This window comes from Podarcis melisellensis (assembly GCF_964234715.1).
Source record: "Podarcis melisellensis genome assembly, chromosome: 4".
Taxonomy (NCBI): domain Eukaryota; kingdom Metazoa; phylum Chordata; class Lepidosauria; order Squamata; family Lacertidae; genus Podarcis; species Podarcis melisellensis.
Window position 1 is genome coordinate 76,427,581 of NC_138531.1, and position 15,693 is coordinate 76,443,273.

At 41.2% G+C, this 15,693-nt stretch overlaps 1 protein-coding gene across 5 annotated transcripts in view; it reads left to right on the top strand.

The window, feature by feature from the left end:
- DCLK1 (doublecortin like kinase 1) overlaps positions 1–15,693 on the top strand; it is a 200,292-nt gene that overhangs the window by 153,737 nt on the left and 30,862 nt on the right. For 4 of the 5 annotated variants that reach the window (XM_081909355.1, XM_081909352.1, XM_081909353.1 and 1 more), the window contains 5 exons: positions 736–820; positions 2,726–2,834; positions 7,649–7,706; positions 8,878–8,997; positions 14,452–14,598. In XM_081909355.1, the coding sequence (XP_081765481.1) occupies positions 736–820; positions 2,726–2,834; positions 7,649–7,706; positions 8,878–8,997; positions 14,452–14,598 (519 nt within the window). The remainder of the gene's footprint in view (positions 1–735; positions 821–2,725; positions 2,835–7,648; positions 7,707–8,877; positions 8,998–14,451; positions 14,599–15,693) is intronic. The other variant, XM_081909354.1, reaches the window with a different exon arrangement.

Below are 15,693 nucleotides of genomic sequence, written 5' to 3' on the forward strand. Positions count from 1 at the left end.
TATGGACTGCAGCATAATTTTTTGACTTAATATTGTGGGGTGCTTTTGATATGTATTCTATTGATTTAATAGGTACCTGACACCCCTAGTTTCTTTCAAGCTTCTGTACAGCCATGGAAACAGAAAGCGTGTGTTCAAGACCACAGCTCAGATGCCACCTCACATCCTGGGCTTCTTCTTGAGATAGCAGTTTGGGAAGAGCAGGTTTTTTTAAAAAAATTCAACATGGTCAAATTAGTCTAGAAATAGGGGGTTTCCAAAAATTAATACAAAATTCTGTTGCGTTTCTCGTTTGAGCAAAATTTGCCTAGACCACTGAGGAGCTTCCCCGTGCAGATACTTCTAATGAGCTACAGGTGTGGCATGAGGCAAATGGCAAGGAAGAGTGATTATATTAGCAGAAATATTCTAAATTATTTGAAGGGGATGGGAAGGGGGAGAGGAGCTTTCAGTAGTTTCCAACATAGTTAATGAAAGAATGTACGCGTTTTAGAAGTTAGGCTAGGCTTTCTGAGTAGAAGGCTTTTTTTTTTTAGAAGCTCAGCAGTGAATAATGAAACAGATTGTCCCTTCAAAGAACATGATACAAAAGGTACATTTTTTTTTTGAAAAAAATCATTTTTGCAGGTAGAGAGCATAGATATTTCGTCGTATTAGCTAGCTTCAATGAAACCACAATTTAACAATCCTTTCCCACCCATGTGTCTCCCCTTGAACCCAATTCTATATTTCTAGAGCTCTCAGCACAGTGGCTCCTCTACCTCACTAGCATCTACCAAAGTCTGCAGCTCCATGGATGAAAATGATGGACCTGGTGAAGGTAATGTGTTTGTGTGTGTGTGTGTGTTTGTGTGTCTGTGTGTTAATATGCCACACCAGCACACAAAATATGCCTCCCATCTTACAGTCATTGTCAGCATTTTATACTAGCTGATTACTTTGTTTTATCAGTTATTTTGTTACTTAAAGGTAAAGGGACCCCTGACCTTTAGGTCCAGTCGTGGCCAACTCTGGGTTTGCGGCGCTCATCTCGCTTTATTGGCCAAGGGAGCCCGCATACAGCTTCCAGGTCAAGTGGCCAGCATGACTAAGCTGCTTCTGGCGAACCAGAGCAGCGCACGGAAACGCCGTTTACCTTCCTTCCGGAGCAGTACCTATTTATCTACTTGTACTTTGATGTGCTTTCGAACTGCTAGGTGGGCAGGAGCTGGGACTGAGCATAGAATCATAGAGTTGGAAGAGACCCCAAGGGCCATCGAGTCCAACCCCCTGCCAAACAGGAAACACCATCAGAACACTCCTGACATATGGTTGTCAAGCCTCTGCTTAATAGAATCATGGAATCATAGAGCAACGGGAGCTCACCCCGTCACAGGGATTCAAACTGCTGACCTTCTGATTGGCAAGCCCTAGGCTATGTGGTTTAACCCACAGCGCCACCCACATCCCTTATTTTGTTACTTATTGTAAATTTATTATGGATAAAACACATGCATCAAAGTTGTAAGTTGTAAGCCAAAATAGAAAAGGGAATGTTTGCTATGCAAGCTGGTCACACTTTCATTCAGGGCCAGTGTCAGCCCTCAGCATCCTTGAGCAGCTGCTGGTGCCCAGCTCCCTGGCAAAGCCCATTGCTGATGCCTGCCCTGCACTCCCTTTTATGTTTAGCCGCCTTTTCCATTTCCCATAATGTCCCTGATGTAGTGTTGCTCTGAGGCGTTGTGATAACTTAAAATGGCCACCAGTGCCAGGTAAACTCACCAAGGTCCATTGCTGGAGGAGGGGACTCACAAACAGGCACTGCCAAGGGCTGCTTCAAACCTGGAATCAGCTCTGCTGTCATTGCTTTAAGATGCATATATTTAAGTGCTTTTCCTTCCTTCCTTCTTTCTTTCTTTCTTTCTTTCTTTCTTTCTTTCTTTCTTTCTTTCTTTCTTTCTTTCTTTCTTTCTTTCTTTCTGGTAGTTGCTAGAAACTGAAGTGGTAGTATTTGAAATACGTAACTATTGCCAGTATTTAACTGGTCCAAACACTTTACATGTAAGTGAAGGTTTATGGCTCTAGCTTTTTAAAACGTTATTAGACACTTGCAAACTGTGCTTTTGAGTACTGTTTGAAGAGTAATGGCACTCTAATGGCTACTAAAATACAATAACTAGAAAACCCTTTCCTTCACTGTTTTGACTTACTGTGATTTTAAAGCATCTGGTGCCCAGGTTGTATATGTTGGTGACATTATTGAGAACACTTATTTTAAAACTAAATATTTAATACAGAGGAGAAAATAGCACTTATCACATGAGTGAGTTTATGGCGGTCTCCGATTACAGGATGTAATAAAAGAAGTGCTCGAGTGTTAGACTTCTTTTGTAGATAGATTTAATTGTGATGTGTTGAACTAATGCAGTCTCCACCTGAGATTGAACTATTTTTGAGCAGATCACTGAAACATCTGTTTTGTATAATTTTTTTAAAAAGGTTCATACATGCCAGAGAATTGTTTGTAAATGTGTAAAACTGGGTCTGGTGCCTACAAGTTTTCATACTTAGCCTGGTGAAACGTGTTGAGTGTATGCAATATCAATGGCACGGTTTCTCTGATGAGCAAATGAGAATGCTGATTCTGAATGGTTTCCAGTTGTCTTAAACCATAAGGTAAAATATGTATTATGTGTCATATCTGTGTTACCTTCTCTACCAATAAAAATGTACTGATTCTTTTCAGAAGTGTTGGAAGAAGGCTTCCAGGTTCCAGCCTCTATAGCAGAGAGATATAAAGTTGGCCGGACTATAGGAGATGGAAATTTTGCCATTGTAAAGGAGTGTATAGAAAGGTGAGAAAGATTTCCTACCTATTACTGTTAAAGCACTCACTAATGTCAGGCTTCTCTTCGATCACATCTTCATTTCCAGCACATATGGAACAAAGGAATGTCTCAGATCCATGTGTACACAATGGGAAAATTACGCCAGCTATGCCTGGAAATAAGTGTTTTGCAGGCACAATCTATAAATTTAATACTTTGATTTATCCCATCCCTGCGGCTTTTTCCTTGACTGTGCTCAACACACTCCTTCTAGGAGATTGTGAAACTTTTCCCATTGTACTAAAATAACACATTAGAAATCATTTCCTTTGCAATTGGAAAACAAATGCCTGCATTTCTCTTCTGACAACTCAGGTGAGAGTTTTTCATTATTTAGATCTGGAGCCACAGGCCTCAATTCTTCTTTCCGGCCAAAACCTAAAAGAGTGTTCTGTGCACATATCACAAAAACTTATGATACTTCCTTTTTTTGTACATCTAGCCCAGCACTGTTGACTCTGCCTGGTGGCCACTTTGTAGGATAGCAGTATCCAGTTCCACATTCATTGTACACGAATGCCTATGAAGGAGGCCCACAGAAATTCATAGGGGAAGCAGGCAATGCCCAGTTGAAGCAGAAAGGATGGGAACAGGACCGTGGACAGCTCCCATAGGCATCACTAAGGCAGCTGCAGAAGAGGAACTCAAGGCAACATACATGATAAACCCTCCCATTTTTATCCTCACAATGGTCCTGTAAGGTAGACTGAGAGCAAGTGACTGACCCAAGGTCACCCAGTGAGCTTCATGGAGGAGATTGATCTTGATTCATCATAGTCCTAGCCCAGCTTCTTCTTCTTCTTCTTCTTCTTCTTCTTCTTCTTCTTCTTCTTCTTCTTCTTCTTATCACTCGTAGCCAAGTAATATTGTCTTCCATAAACACGGTTTTAACAATGAGTCCATAAGTGACTGTGGAGGCCAATTCTGGATCCACACGTCCTTCCACAGTGGGGACATTGGTTTCTGGGCAGGAGCTGATCACAGTGTGGATTTGCCAGGTGTGCCTTCCTCTTAGCACATTTCTCCCTTGCGTCCTGAGTTCAAGTGTCTTCAAAGCCCATGACACCTTTGGTAAAGGCTGTTCTCCAACTGGAGCACTTGCAGGCAAGTGTTTCCCAATTGTTGGTGTTTATACTACATTTTTTAGGTTTGCCTTGAGAGTGTCTTTAAACCTCTTTTGTTGACCACCAGCATTACGCTTTCCATTTTTAAGTTCGGAATAGAGTAGTTGCTTTGGAAGATGTTAATCATGCATCCTCACAACATGACCAGTCCAACGAAGTTGATGTTGAATAATCACAGTAATCAATAGGTTGAAGATACACAAAGGATGTACACTGGAAAATCTCTTTTGGGGGCAGATTTTAAAAAGATTCTCAATTTATTTCTTTTGTAAAACCTTCGTTTGTATTTTGTTAATCTGCATTTAGTTAATTTGATTTTAAAATTATAAAAGCTGGAGAAAGCCCCAGCAAAGGTTTTTAGCATAAGGTGGGTTTTGTCTTGCCACCAGGCATTTTTTAAGAGGACAGCATTCCTTTCCTCTTATGCAAGTCAATAGAGACTACAGATTGCAATGCAAAACTTTGGGTTCAAGCAAGATAATTCCAAATGAAAAAGAGAGAAACTTTATTTGAAATCGTTAAATCTGATTTAAATACAATCAGGGCTCTTTTGTATTTATTTTTTTCTTTCCGATTAAACAAATACCTATGCCTGATTTGGAGAAAAGTCTCTTTGTTTTTTGTCATGCACCTGCTCTGAAATGCAAAATTGTGTGTTTTGTGCTTTGGTAAAAAGCAACCATGCTTGGAATCTCTTAGGTTAGTTTAGTAATAAATATTATAAGGCCTAGAGTCAAATATTTGTGGTGAGGGACGTAAGAGGGAATGGAATCATAGAAGAATTGGCAGTACATAAATTCAGATAGCATAATATTTTTAAAGGTATTTAACTATATTCCTGCTTAGTGAGCATGTAATACTGCTTGCCTCTTATTTCTTATAGCTAGAGTCTTTTTTTTAAAAAAAAAAGGAAAAGGGAAGCTAACTTATTCAGGGAACTTTATCTGTTTTTTACAACCTTGATATTGCTGTAGTCTTTCTTGTATTTTTCACTGTAAATGGTACACAAGTTGTGCTTTATTTATTGAATATCTGATTCTGTGAGGTGTTCCTAGCATTTCCTAGGTTTTCCATCACTGTTGGTGATAAAACATGTTAAGCTAAAAGTTTATAACTCTCAGTATTATTATTATTATTCTATTCTGTTGTAAAAGGTGAGTCAAACCTAAAAGCAGTCAAGCTGTCGCAAGCTTGTTGGATTGATCACATATAAATTCGCTTCATAATAAGAGCTAATCTTTCCAGCATGTAGTTAAGTTATGCTCAGCCAAGCTCAATAAGTTGTTTTTTGTGTGAACGGGGGGCAACCACAGTGTTTGGTTCATAGGCCTTAAATGTTTCTTGAAGCAATAAAGCCTTTATCGTATATTTATGTGAAACTCTTCAGAATAAGTTTGTGCATATAAAGATGGCTTATTGATGCTTCTTTATTTCTCGTAGCTCTGCTAAGAAGCCCTCTAGTGGGGAAAACTGAAGGATGGCTAATTACACACACATGAGCCATTTTCTAACAGCTTCAGTTTTTGAACAACCTGAATAGGGCAAAGTACATCTGTTCGTTTGTTGCCAAGCCTTCACTTTAAATCTATAATTTCATCTTTGAGGTTTTCAACTTTGAAGTTTTCATTTCACTCCTGTTAGATGGCAGAATACTGTATGTTTCTTATTCAATTAAACCGTTCTGCTTCACCTTGTCAAACCTAAAGGTGGCTTCTAACAGCAATCAAATGGTAGCTTTATAACATTCGCTCATCATATTTCCCTTTTTGGGTTGCTTTGCAAGCTTAATAGTTTGTTTGTTTGTTTGTTTGTTTGTTTGTTTGTTTGTTTGTTTATGTGGAAATTTTGGCCTTGCCCTTCTAGTGCCTTAAAGCAGTTTAAAAATCTCACTAATGTATGAAACAATAAATTCAATGAAAGTCAACTGATAATAAATAAAACATTGGGTACTGAGGTGGGGGGAAAACCTGCTGGATTAAAAGGACAGTGTCCAATTAAATAGGCTCACTAGTGCAAGAACTTCTCCTCCCCCCATCTTCTCCCTGCATGCCTCCTAAATCTGTTCTAGACGTTCCCCCAACCCTCAGGAACAGATTTGGGGAGGCCACGGCAGGCAGACAGGGAGTAGAGAGGGAGGAGAATTTCCCTGGCGCCCATTATGTCCTCACCAATCAGCTAAGGCAGACAGGGAGAGAGGGCACCACACATGTCCCATGGAGACAGAGAGGGAGCTTGACCACAAGCCCTGGTTTGGAAGACACACTAAGCCAAACTTTAGCTTCACTTCTGAGTAGCAACAGCAGGATTTAGGAGGAACAAATTAGAAATCAGAGACTGGGAATTGCTTTCTGGCAGCCTGCTAGGCCAACTTTGGGCTTCTCGTGTGGCGTTAACTGGGCTGCAGTGCTGGTGTCACCATCAGTCAAACGTCAACTGCAGGTGGTACTCTGGAAAGGCAGGTCTGAAGGAATGGTGAATAGTGTAAGCCCCCTATATGAGCTTCTGTATTTGTGCTGTATAAAACCATTTTTGTTAAATCTAAAAAGCACCATATGGCTGTTACTTCAAAATAATATGACTACATCGTTTATCATTCTTTACATGCTGTCTCTATAATCTGTCTCTGCTAATATTAATAATCTGTCCTATTCATCTGCCCTTTTGCAGCAAAACAAAACATGAGAATGTAAACTCTACATTCAGGGGGATACTTGGTTTCCCACGTATGGGAATACATTGCTTTCATAAAGGATACTTGGCATCCATCTGTCTCGGGAGACGGTGAAGGAGTGTGCATTTGGGGGTGAAGCAAAACTGTTGGAAGCTTGCAGCATATCTGTGGCTATAGAGACCATTGTGGGAGAGCCAAAGAATCATAGAATTGGCATCTGGTTGTGCTGCTGCAGATGCACCACCGCATTTCATTTCTCTGCATGCCTCCCAGTGGTCATTCCTTCTTTGCTCACTGCTCCATATGCATATGTGTCTCATGCATTTTTGTTGTTGTTGTTGTTTAGTTGCTTAGTCATGTCCGGCTCTTCGTGACCCCATGGACCAGAGCACGCCAGGCACTCCTGTCTTCCACTGCCTCCCGCAGTTTGGTCAAACTCATGCTGGTAGCTTCAAGAACACTGTCCAACCATCTCGTCCTCTGTCGTCCCCTTCTCCTTGTGCCCTCCATCTTTCCCAACATCAGGGTCTTTTCCAGGGAGTCTTCTCTTCTCATAAGGTGGCCAAAGTATTGAAGCTTAAGCTTCAGGATCTGTCCTTCCAGTGAGCACCTCGTGCATTTTAGGTCCTTCATAATTTCCTTTCCTTTCTTTTATTTTATCTGGAGAGAGGAAAAGTGTTTTCCAATAAACATAGTATCACAGAAATGAGCACACACATAACCACCCCAATAAAATAGAGCCAATACTATTGCAGCAGAGCCTTAGGGCCAAGTTAGATGTGATGCAAGAGATCTGGTGATGGAGAGCAGCCTCTGGGAGATGGAGCTTAACCCTTCCTTCCTGTATTCTTTCTCCACTGCTTTCAATGGAAACAAAAAGGAGCAGTAGTTGGTACTTTACTTGTTGAAGGCAGTTTGAACTGAAAACAGAAACCATTATTTCATCTTCCTATTCTCTGTTGCTTTCTCTTTCTGTCTCTCTCTAGGTCAACTGGTAGAGAATATGCTCTGAAAATCATCAAAAAAAGTAAATGTAGAGGAAAAGTAAGTACAGAAGCTCCCCATTGTATCTCTTTCTTCCATGTTCACCTACTCTAACTTTAGTACAGTGGTACCTCAGGTTAAGTACTTAATTCGTTCCGGAGGTCTGTTCTTAACCTGAAACTGTTCTTAACCTGAAACACCACTTTAGCTAATGGGGCCTCCCGCTGCTGCCACGCCGCCAGAGCACGATTTCTGTTCTCATCCTGAAGCAAAGTTCTTAACCTGAGGTACTATTTCTGGGTTAGCGGAGTCTGTAACTTGAAGCGTATGTAACCCGAGGTACCACTGTATCCCCTTTTTTAGTAGCCCTGCTCCAGGTGTCCCCACTGAATGAAGTGATTTGGGTAACCTGCCAGGGAGAGGGCTTTTTCCGTTGTGGCATCCAATTATGGAACAGAGAATCTTGCCTGGTGCCATATTGGTAGTCTTATTGGCACTTGCCTTCTGTTTCTATTTTATCTATATATTATGGTTTTGTGTTTTACTTTCATGTATTTATTCATTTTTGCCTCTTTTAAAATTGAAATTGTCAATGCTTACAACCAAATAAGCTCCCCGACAATTGAACATACACAGTACAAATAACAACAACAATAATCTATATAAAAATAATAAAAAATGTGTTTTCTTTTATATTTATTGTGGGTGGCATCCAACTAATGTCCTGTCATTGTAAGGATTTCCACTTGGTTAGTGAAACTTTCCCCCTCTTCTGATCCTGCCGATGGTTGTCCTGTCCTGTCCAGGGGACCCCCAGAACAGATTAAGGGGTGTGCCAAGGGACAAGACACAGCAAGAAAACACAGACAGAAAAACTTAGTTTCAAAATTGGTAAATGTTTCTAAATTATTTGTATAGAAACACAAGATGACTTGGAGCAATCAGCCCAGATTTCCTTTGTGGTTGGTTTCATGGTGGGTAGGGGGGAAGTGAACAAAGGCTTTTTGTAACCCTTTCTATGTGAGGGAGTGTGACCTAACTAAGTCTGGGAGGATTGATTACTCTATGGTCTTAACCCCTTCATGCATTAAGTTGAGCTAAGCATTCTGGTTTTATAAGGCTGATATTTATCCCACACATTCTGCATGAAACACAATGTGGGGAACTGAAGCAGATGGATGGATTTCTTCTGTTGTCTTTCTACATGTGGTTTTCTTTTGTTTTGTGGCAGGAGCATATGATCCAGAATGAAGTGGCCATTTTAAGAAGGGTCAAGCATCCCAATATTGTTCTTCTGATTGAGGAAATGGATATGCCCACTGAGTTGTACCTTGTCATGGAGCTTGTAAAGGTATGTATATAGGAGAGAAAGATCACCTGCTATTTCACAGATTACCAACCATTCACTAGGCTTCAAATTAAAGGGCTGGATAGCTGCTGATGCACAGGAAGGGTTTATGACTTTATTTACCCCCTGAACACAGCAGCTGTTAAAGGGAAGAATCTATAGAAGAGTTTAGCCCTGTAGAGACAGGCAGGCAGAATGGAGGAATGAACTAGAGGTGCTCTCTAGACAGCAACATACTGTTTTGGTTTTTGTCTTTTTTGCTATTCTGTTCTAAGGTTTTTGAAATATATAGATAGTTTTCACTGTATAAACATGATAAACCAGGTTTCCAACCTTGTTACTTCTGGTGGATTCGTGAGTTAGCCTTACTTGCAGGACATATGCCACAGATAGATAGGGATATCCAAGCGTGGTGATCAGATTCTGATAGGGATCAGTGAGTGAATCCCTGCTTCCATATTATTGATTGATCTGGATGAGGTGGGGTGGAAGAACAGAGAGCTAACCCACTTCTTATGGACATGCATGGGAAAATCATATGAAACTTCTTTCCCCTGGCTTTAAAAGGGGGTTAGACCATTTATGGAGAGTAAGGCAAGTGGCTATCCATCATGATGAAAATGGAGAACCTGCATGTTCAAAAGCAGTAAGCTAATCAATATTAGTTGCAGGGCAGCATTGACAGGGGAGGTCTGTGGCCTTCATGCTCTGATTATGGATTTCATAGAGACATCTGCTCAGCTCCTGAAATTTGTGATCTGCAGAGGAGGCCCTCTGGATGCAGCCCTTTGTGTGGTAACTTGACACATGGCTTCCTCTGTGGTGGCATCCCACTTGTGCAACTCCTTCCCTTTGGAGGTGTGTCAACCAGCCTTGTTACTGAGCTTTGGTGATCATGATGGGATGAATATATGAGTCAAATAAATAAATACGACAAGAAACAAGTTGCTGAGCTAGATAGATCTTAGGTCTGATTTGGGGCTGTTCTCAAGAGATCTCTGGTCTATCAAGCCCAGGATTGTCAACTGGAAGCAAAGCAAAGTCTCATAAGAGTTATGCTGTTCTAGAGAGATACTAAAGATCTACCTGAACCAGAATCCTGTTTTCACAGTGACCCAGCAGATGCTTATGGGAAGCCCACAAGCAGGACATGAGTGCATTAACCCCTTCCCATTGTTGCTCCCCAGTGTCTGGTATTTAGAGTCATGGATCCTCTGATCCTGGAGGTAGCATACAGACATCATGATCAGTAGCCAACAGTAGACAAATTTATGGAGGGTAAGGTTAATCCTCTTTTAAAGCAGTCTAAGTTGGTTATAAGAACCTTGGGATAATGAATTCCATAGTTTAACCGTGCACCCTCTGAAGAAGTGGCTCCTTTGTATTCTCACATTCTCACTCTTGATCGTCTTTGGATGACCCTGAATTATGCAGGGATCTTTCCCGAACTTGCTACCCAAGGCTGTAAATGCCAGGGGTTTTGCCTGCAAAGTTCTCCCACTTACCTGCTGTAGAAAAAGCTGGATTCGTAACTGAATAATTTGTGTGGGGTTAGGTGTAGCAGGTTTTCATGGCTGCAAACGAAACTGAAATTTCTCCATGTAATAGGATCTTTGCTACAATAAGATATTGTGAGAGCTGTCGCAAACTGTGTGTGACAAGTTCATTCTAAATAAGGTGTGACACCTTCTCTTATTCATTAAGTTTGACAGTTGAACAAACCTTGCTGTGATTTATTCTCTAAGTACTGAAGCAAGCGCATTTGGGAAGATGTGAGCTGTTGATTCAACAACGGCTGGCCTTATCCCTTGCACAGCATGCCCTTTACAATTGTGTAACCATCTGCTGTGGATTGGCTTTTGAAGACCCAAGTTTAAATCAAGTTCACAGATGGGAAAGATATTTGGGAGGAAAAGGCTTGATGTGGTGGAGCGCCAGTTTCTGGCTACTACCATTTTGCATTAATTGGCAGCCACAAGTTTGATATAAGTGGTGGCTGCTGCAGACACGTTTTCATTTCATGGCAGGCACGTCACTCGCTGCTGCGTAAAAGGCCTTGAGTGTGAGGAAAGCACTTCATAAATACAAATAAAAGCATGTTGCAAGCAGCGCTGGTGGAAAGGAGAAAGGACGTGGTCGCTGGCGAGCTGCCATTGCACATAGTGAGACCAAATTATTATTCAAGCCCAGCACTGGTTTAGCTATTTTAACAAGCATGATTTATTATAGGGTTTCCTCCTGCTGTTCAAGGATCTAATTTCAATTTCACATGAGAAAAGGAATGTTACAGCATTTATGTTGCTAGCTAGTAAATAAATAATTGGTTACTGTACTTTGGGATTTCAGTGCCTTATGTTCATAGGTGATAAGGGTTGAATTTTCCTTTTTTTTTCTTTTAAAAAATACATTCAGATGCTTCTGTTAGTCTGTCTTGATTCCAGGAAAATGCAGAAGGGGGGATGATAAAACATTAAGGATCCTGGGTCCATCTTCTACAGTGCCTTGATGGCAGCAGGCGACCTGTTATGTCAGTTAGTAAAGCAGAAATTGGCATGATCCCTTACGTGAAGGAAAAGGTGGAATTCTGTGCTGTCCAAGAAAGTTGACTGTAAAGCTAATTATTTAAGGTCTTTATCCAAAAGGGGGATGATCGCCCATTCAGTTTAAACATTACATATTTGTATTTCATTCAAATATTTGCAAACTGAGATATTTTGCACGTGTTCAAAATAAATGTTCTTTCCTCCACACACAAAATCCTCCCTCCTCTTTGAAGAATTACTCTTGGGGAAATTACTGTTGCTAGTGAGGGGCAAAGCCCATCCTATGAGTCATTCTCTTGGAGCATGAGGGTCTCCTGAGTGGGTGGACTTTTGCTCTCCAGCTACAGATGTAATTTGAAGGACTGTTTGAGAGCAAGCTGCTTTTGGCAGGGGACAAATCACCATGGCGACTCCACATGCCCCAAAGGTTATCCATAGTGTTAACCATTTGCCCCAACCAACATTATCCCTTAGGTACCTTAAGGAAATCTATCATATACTGACACCTGGACTGCACAATGTGTGCAGAATTGAAATGGGGACCTCCTTCAGGTGCGCTGTACAAATCTTAAATTCTTCTTACAACCATACAAGCAGGGGTGTCCTCAAATTCTTCCAATTCTTGCCACAGTTTTCCCCAGACACCTGCCCCCTTTTTTGGCCAAGTGCATAAAGCTGAATTCATGCAAGTTAAATGCATAAAAGTTGCGAGTCAACTGTATTTCGTAATGGACATCAGACGAAAACCAAAGAGAAACTATGAGCATTAGGTTCCATGACAGTCTCTCTTTCCTTGCTAACTTGCCACTGAGTTTGGGTTATCTGAGGCCAGAATAGAAAGTGGTGAGGGGTTTAAATTTCCCACCATCAGTGAACATAAAGTTTGCTCTTGAGCCAACTTGCGCAGTATTTTCTGCTGCAAATAGCAGTGACGCTCTAAATAAGGCCTTAGAGAGATAGGTATTTTTTTATTGGTGTTTGAACATTTGACCATTTGGATACAAAGTGTGTGCTGTTCCACTTCCCTGTGGTACTTCCTGACAGCTGATAATCAAATGATGGTAGTTTTATTATAAAATAAATGTTTGTCATTTTTCACAAAATTTTCTTCAAATGAAGAAATAATCTGTAAAAAAAAATGTTTTCATGAGGTTGTTGGTGGGTTTTTTAAAGCAGTTTTGGGGAGTTTTGGTGAAGTCATTTGTATGCGATATCCCTTCATTGTGAAACACCCACAAGATGTATCTTATTTGATAGGATCTCATAAATAAGATGGAATGAAACCATTAAAGCACTGGTAATTTAAGATTGCAAGTGTTGATTAAAAATTGGGTTTTGTTCTAGATTTCCAACATTAAATAAGACTTATTTTAAAACAACTCAACATTCTTGTTTTAGGAAAGAGTTTAACACCTTAGCTCCCTGAACTACTATTACTATTCCTTTGTTTTAATCTTTCCTCGAGTGCAGAAGTGAAAATGTATTTTCCTTGTGTAAGCTGACACAACTCAGTCCCTTTATTTATTACTTTGGCAGAAAGCCATCCCCACAGCTCTGCAAATAGGAAGAGAACCTACGGAAGTGCTATGAGCACCTATCTTGGTTAACTGCAGGCAGCTATCCAGACTTTCCTCTGCATACAAACAGCAGATTAGGGTGTTTTCCAAGGCAGAGGCAGGATTTTGTTGTTTGGGGGGTAGGGAGAGAAAGGAGAAGGCCAACGGGGGGGGGGGGGGACTTAGACTGTGATGCACACCATGGATTAAACCAGGATATTAATGTAGACATATGAGATGTGCCTCAAAGGAACAAAAATGCATTCTAAATTTGTACAGCCTGTATGACAAGGGTCTAATTTATTTATTATATGCCTGTCATGAAATGAAGCCTTTTCGTGCTCAATAAGGGGGCCTCTCTCTTCCCCACTACAAGTTTGTTTCATAGTATTCTCTCTCTTGAGGGAGTTCTAGGAAATGTAGTGCTGTGAGGCTGCTAATGACCTCTGCTGGAGTATTCTCAACAGCCTCACCGAACTACAATTCCCAGGGTTCTCTGGGTAAACCACAGCAGTTAAATCAATATAAAACAAATATAGATATGTAATGGGAATAGGAAGGTTAAAAGCAGGACATGGGAATATGTGGACTCAAAACCTGATCCAGTGAAGCTTTTCTTACATTCATAAACAATCTAGAGTTAGGGGGGGAGCAGTGAGGTGGGCAGGTTTGCTGATGATACTAAATTGTTCACGGTCATTAAAACAAAAAGGGATTGCAAAAAGCACTAAAAGGACCTCCTGCAAAGTGAGTGAATTAGTAGTAAAATGGCAAATGCAATTCAGTGTAAGTGTAAAGTGATGCATGTTAGGGTGAAAACTCTTCATTTCACATTTTTGTGATACCCTCCAAAGGCAAAAACTGGGGTGCCATCTTTTGGGATGCCACCTTCTTGTTTTCTCACAAGAGGATGCTGGCCATTTTGGGCATCCTGATTTCATGCAATTTTGCACCATGAGTTCTACCCAGAAAGCCGCTTTTTTGGGCTTGGTGGAATCCTTAATTGGGAACACCTTCCTTCCGAGAATGGATGCGTTGTTCTTTTGCTGCAATCATTAAAGACTCTTTAAATGGTAAGGGACTCTTTTCACTTTGTCCTGCTTATCTACAGCCGGGGGGGGGGGGAGGTGAGTCCCAGGATCTTGACAATGACCTACTGCTACAGTCAGACTGAATTCTTCCATCATGTGCAGACTAATAGACAAAATTTCCACCACGGATATTAGACCTCTCTTTTTATATGGGTCCTCTGTGCTGTTCTCAAAGAATATGATTATGCTTTCCATTACAGTATGTTTCTGGAATCCTCTTTGTCCTTAGCGGAATGCTGTTCAAACATGACAATTGTTTTATTCCAGGGCGGAGACCTTTTTGATGCCATTACTTCCACAAACAAATATACAGAGCGGGACGCTAGTGGGATGCTGTACAATCTGGCCAGTGCCATTAAATATCTTCATAGCTTGAACATCGTCCACAGGGATATCAAACCTGAGAATCTGCTGGTAAGTTCAACCTTCTGGAGATTTCTGTTCATATGGCTGATGTTGGTAGCCTGCCTCACAGCTTCAATGAAATACGTATCTCTAGATAAAAATGCTCACCCTAAGAAGCATTTCAAGTCTAGCAAATATTGCACTGTCTACAGAAGATTCATGCTTTACTTGTGGGACACAAATGGTTTACTTCTATTTTAGAGATACAGGGATTGAGCTATATGCAATATTGCTAGGATCATGCTATTGGTGAATTGAGCTATTAAACATTAAAAGCTTCCCTAAATAGGGCTGCCTTCAGATGTTTAATCATTTGCAACTCATCAACTGCTCTGGTAGCCTTGGTACTGCCCCCAGTTGGTCCATTGTACCTCAGAACCCACCCCAACAAGCCTATTTCTTATTCCCCAACCATCAGCTATGCTCTGAACCCAAGTATACCAGGCTGCAAACCAACTTCATCTTGCTTCTACCAGCTTTGTCTCTCTTCTACCCTCATACCAAAAGCTATGTTAGGACCTTCCTGCAAACTAGAACCCTTTGGTGAGGAGACCTGAGAAAAGTATTGCTGCTTCTATAGAATCTATGAGTTGTATCCAGTTGTGTCCCAGTCTGCTGATCTTTGATCCAGCAGAGTCTTCTTCAGGAGAAAGGGGAAATTGCCAGGGTTTGCTGTTTCACCCTTCCCTTTGAAGCCCCTTGCACCCACCCACCCCAATCTGCTCTAGGGTTCTGTGCGATGTTTGGAGATTCCTATTCCCTTCAAAGAGTTTCAGTTGCCAAAGTTCGCCACAAAGAGGGATTGATTGCTAAACCACTCTGAGAGGTCCAGTCGTGGCCAACTCTGGGGTTGCGGCGCTCATCTCACTTTATTGGCCGAGGGAGCCGGCGTACAGCTTCCGGGTCATGTGGCCAGCATGACTAAGCTGCTTCTGGTGAACCAGAGCAGCGCACGGAAATGCTGTTTACCTTCCCATTGGAGTGGTACCCATTTATCTACTTGCACTTTGACGTACTTTCGAACTGCTAGGTTGGCAGGAGCAGGGACCAAGCAATGGGAGCTCATTCGAACCACCGACCTTCTGATTGGCAAGTCCTAGGCTC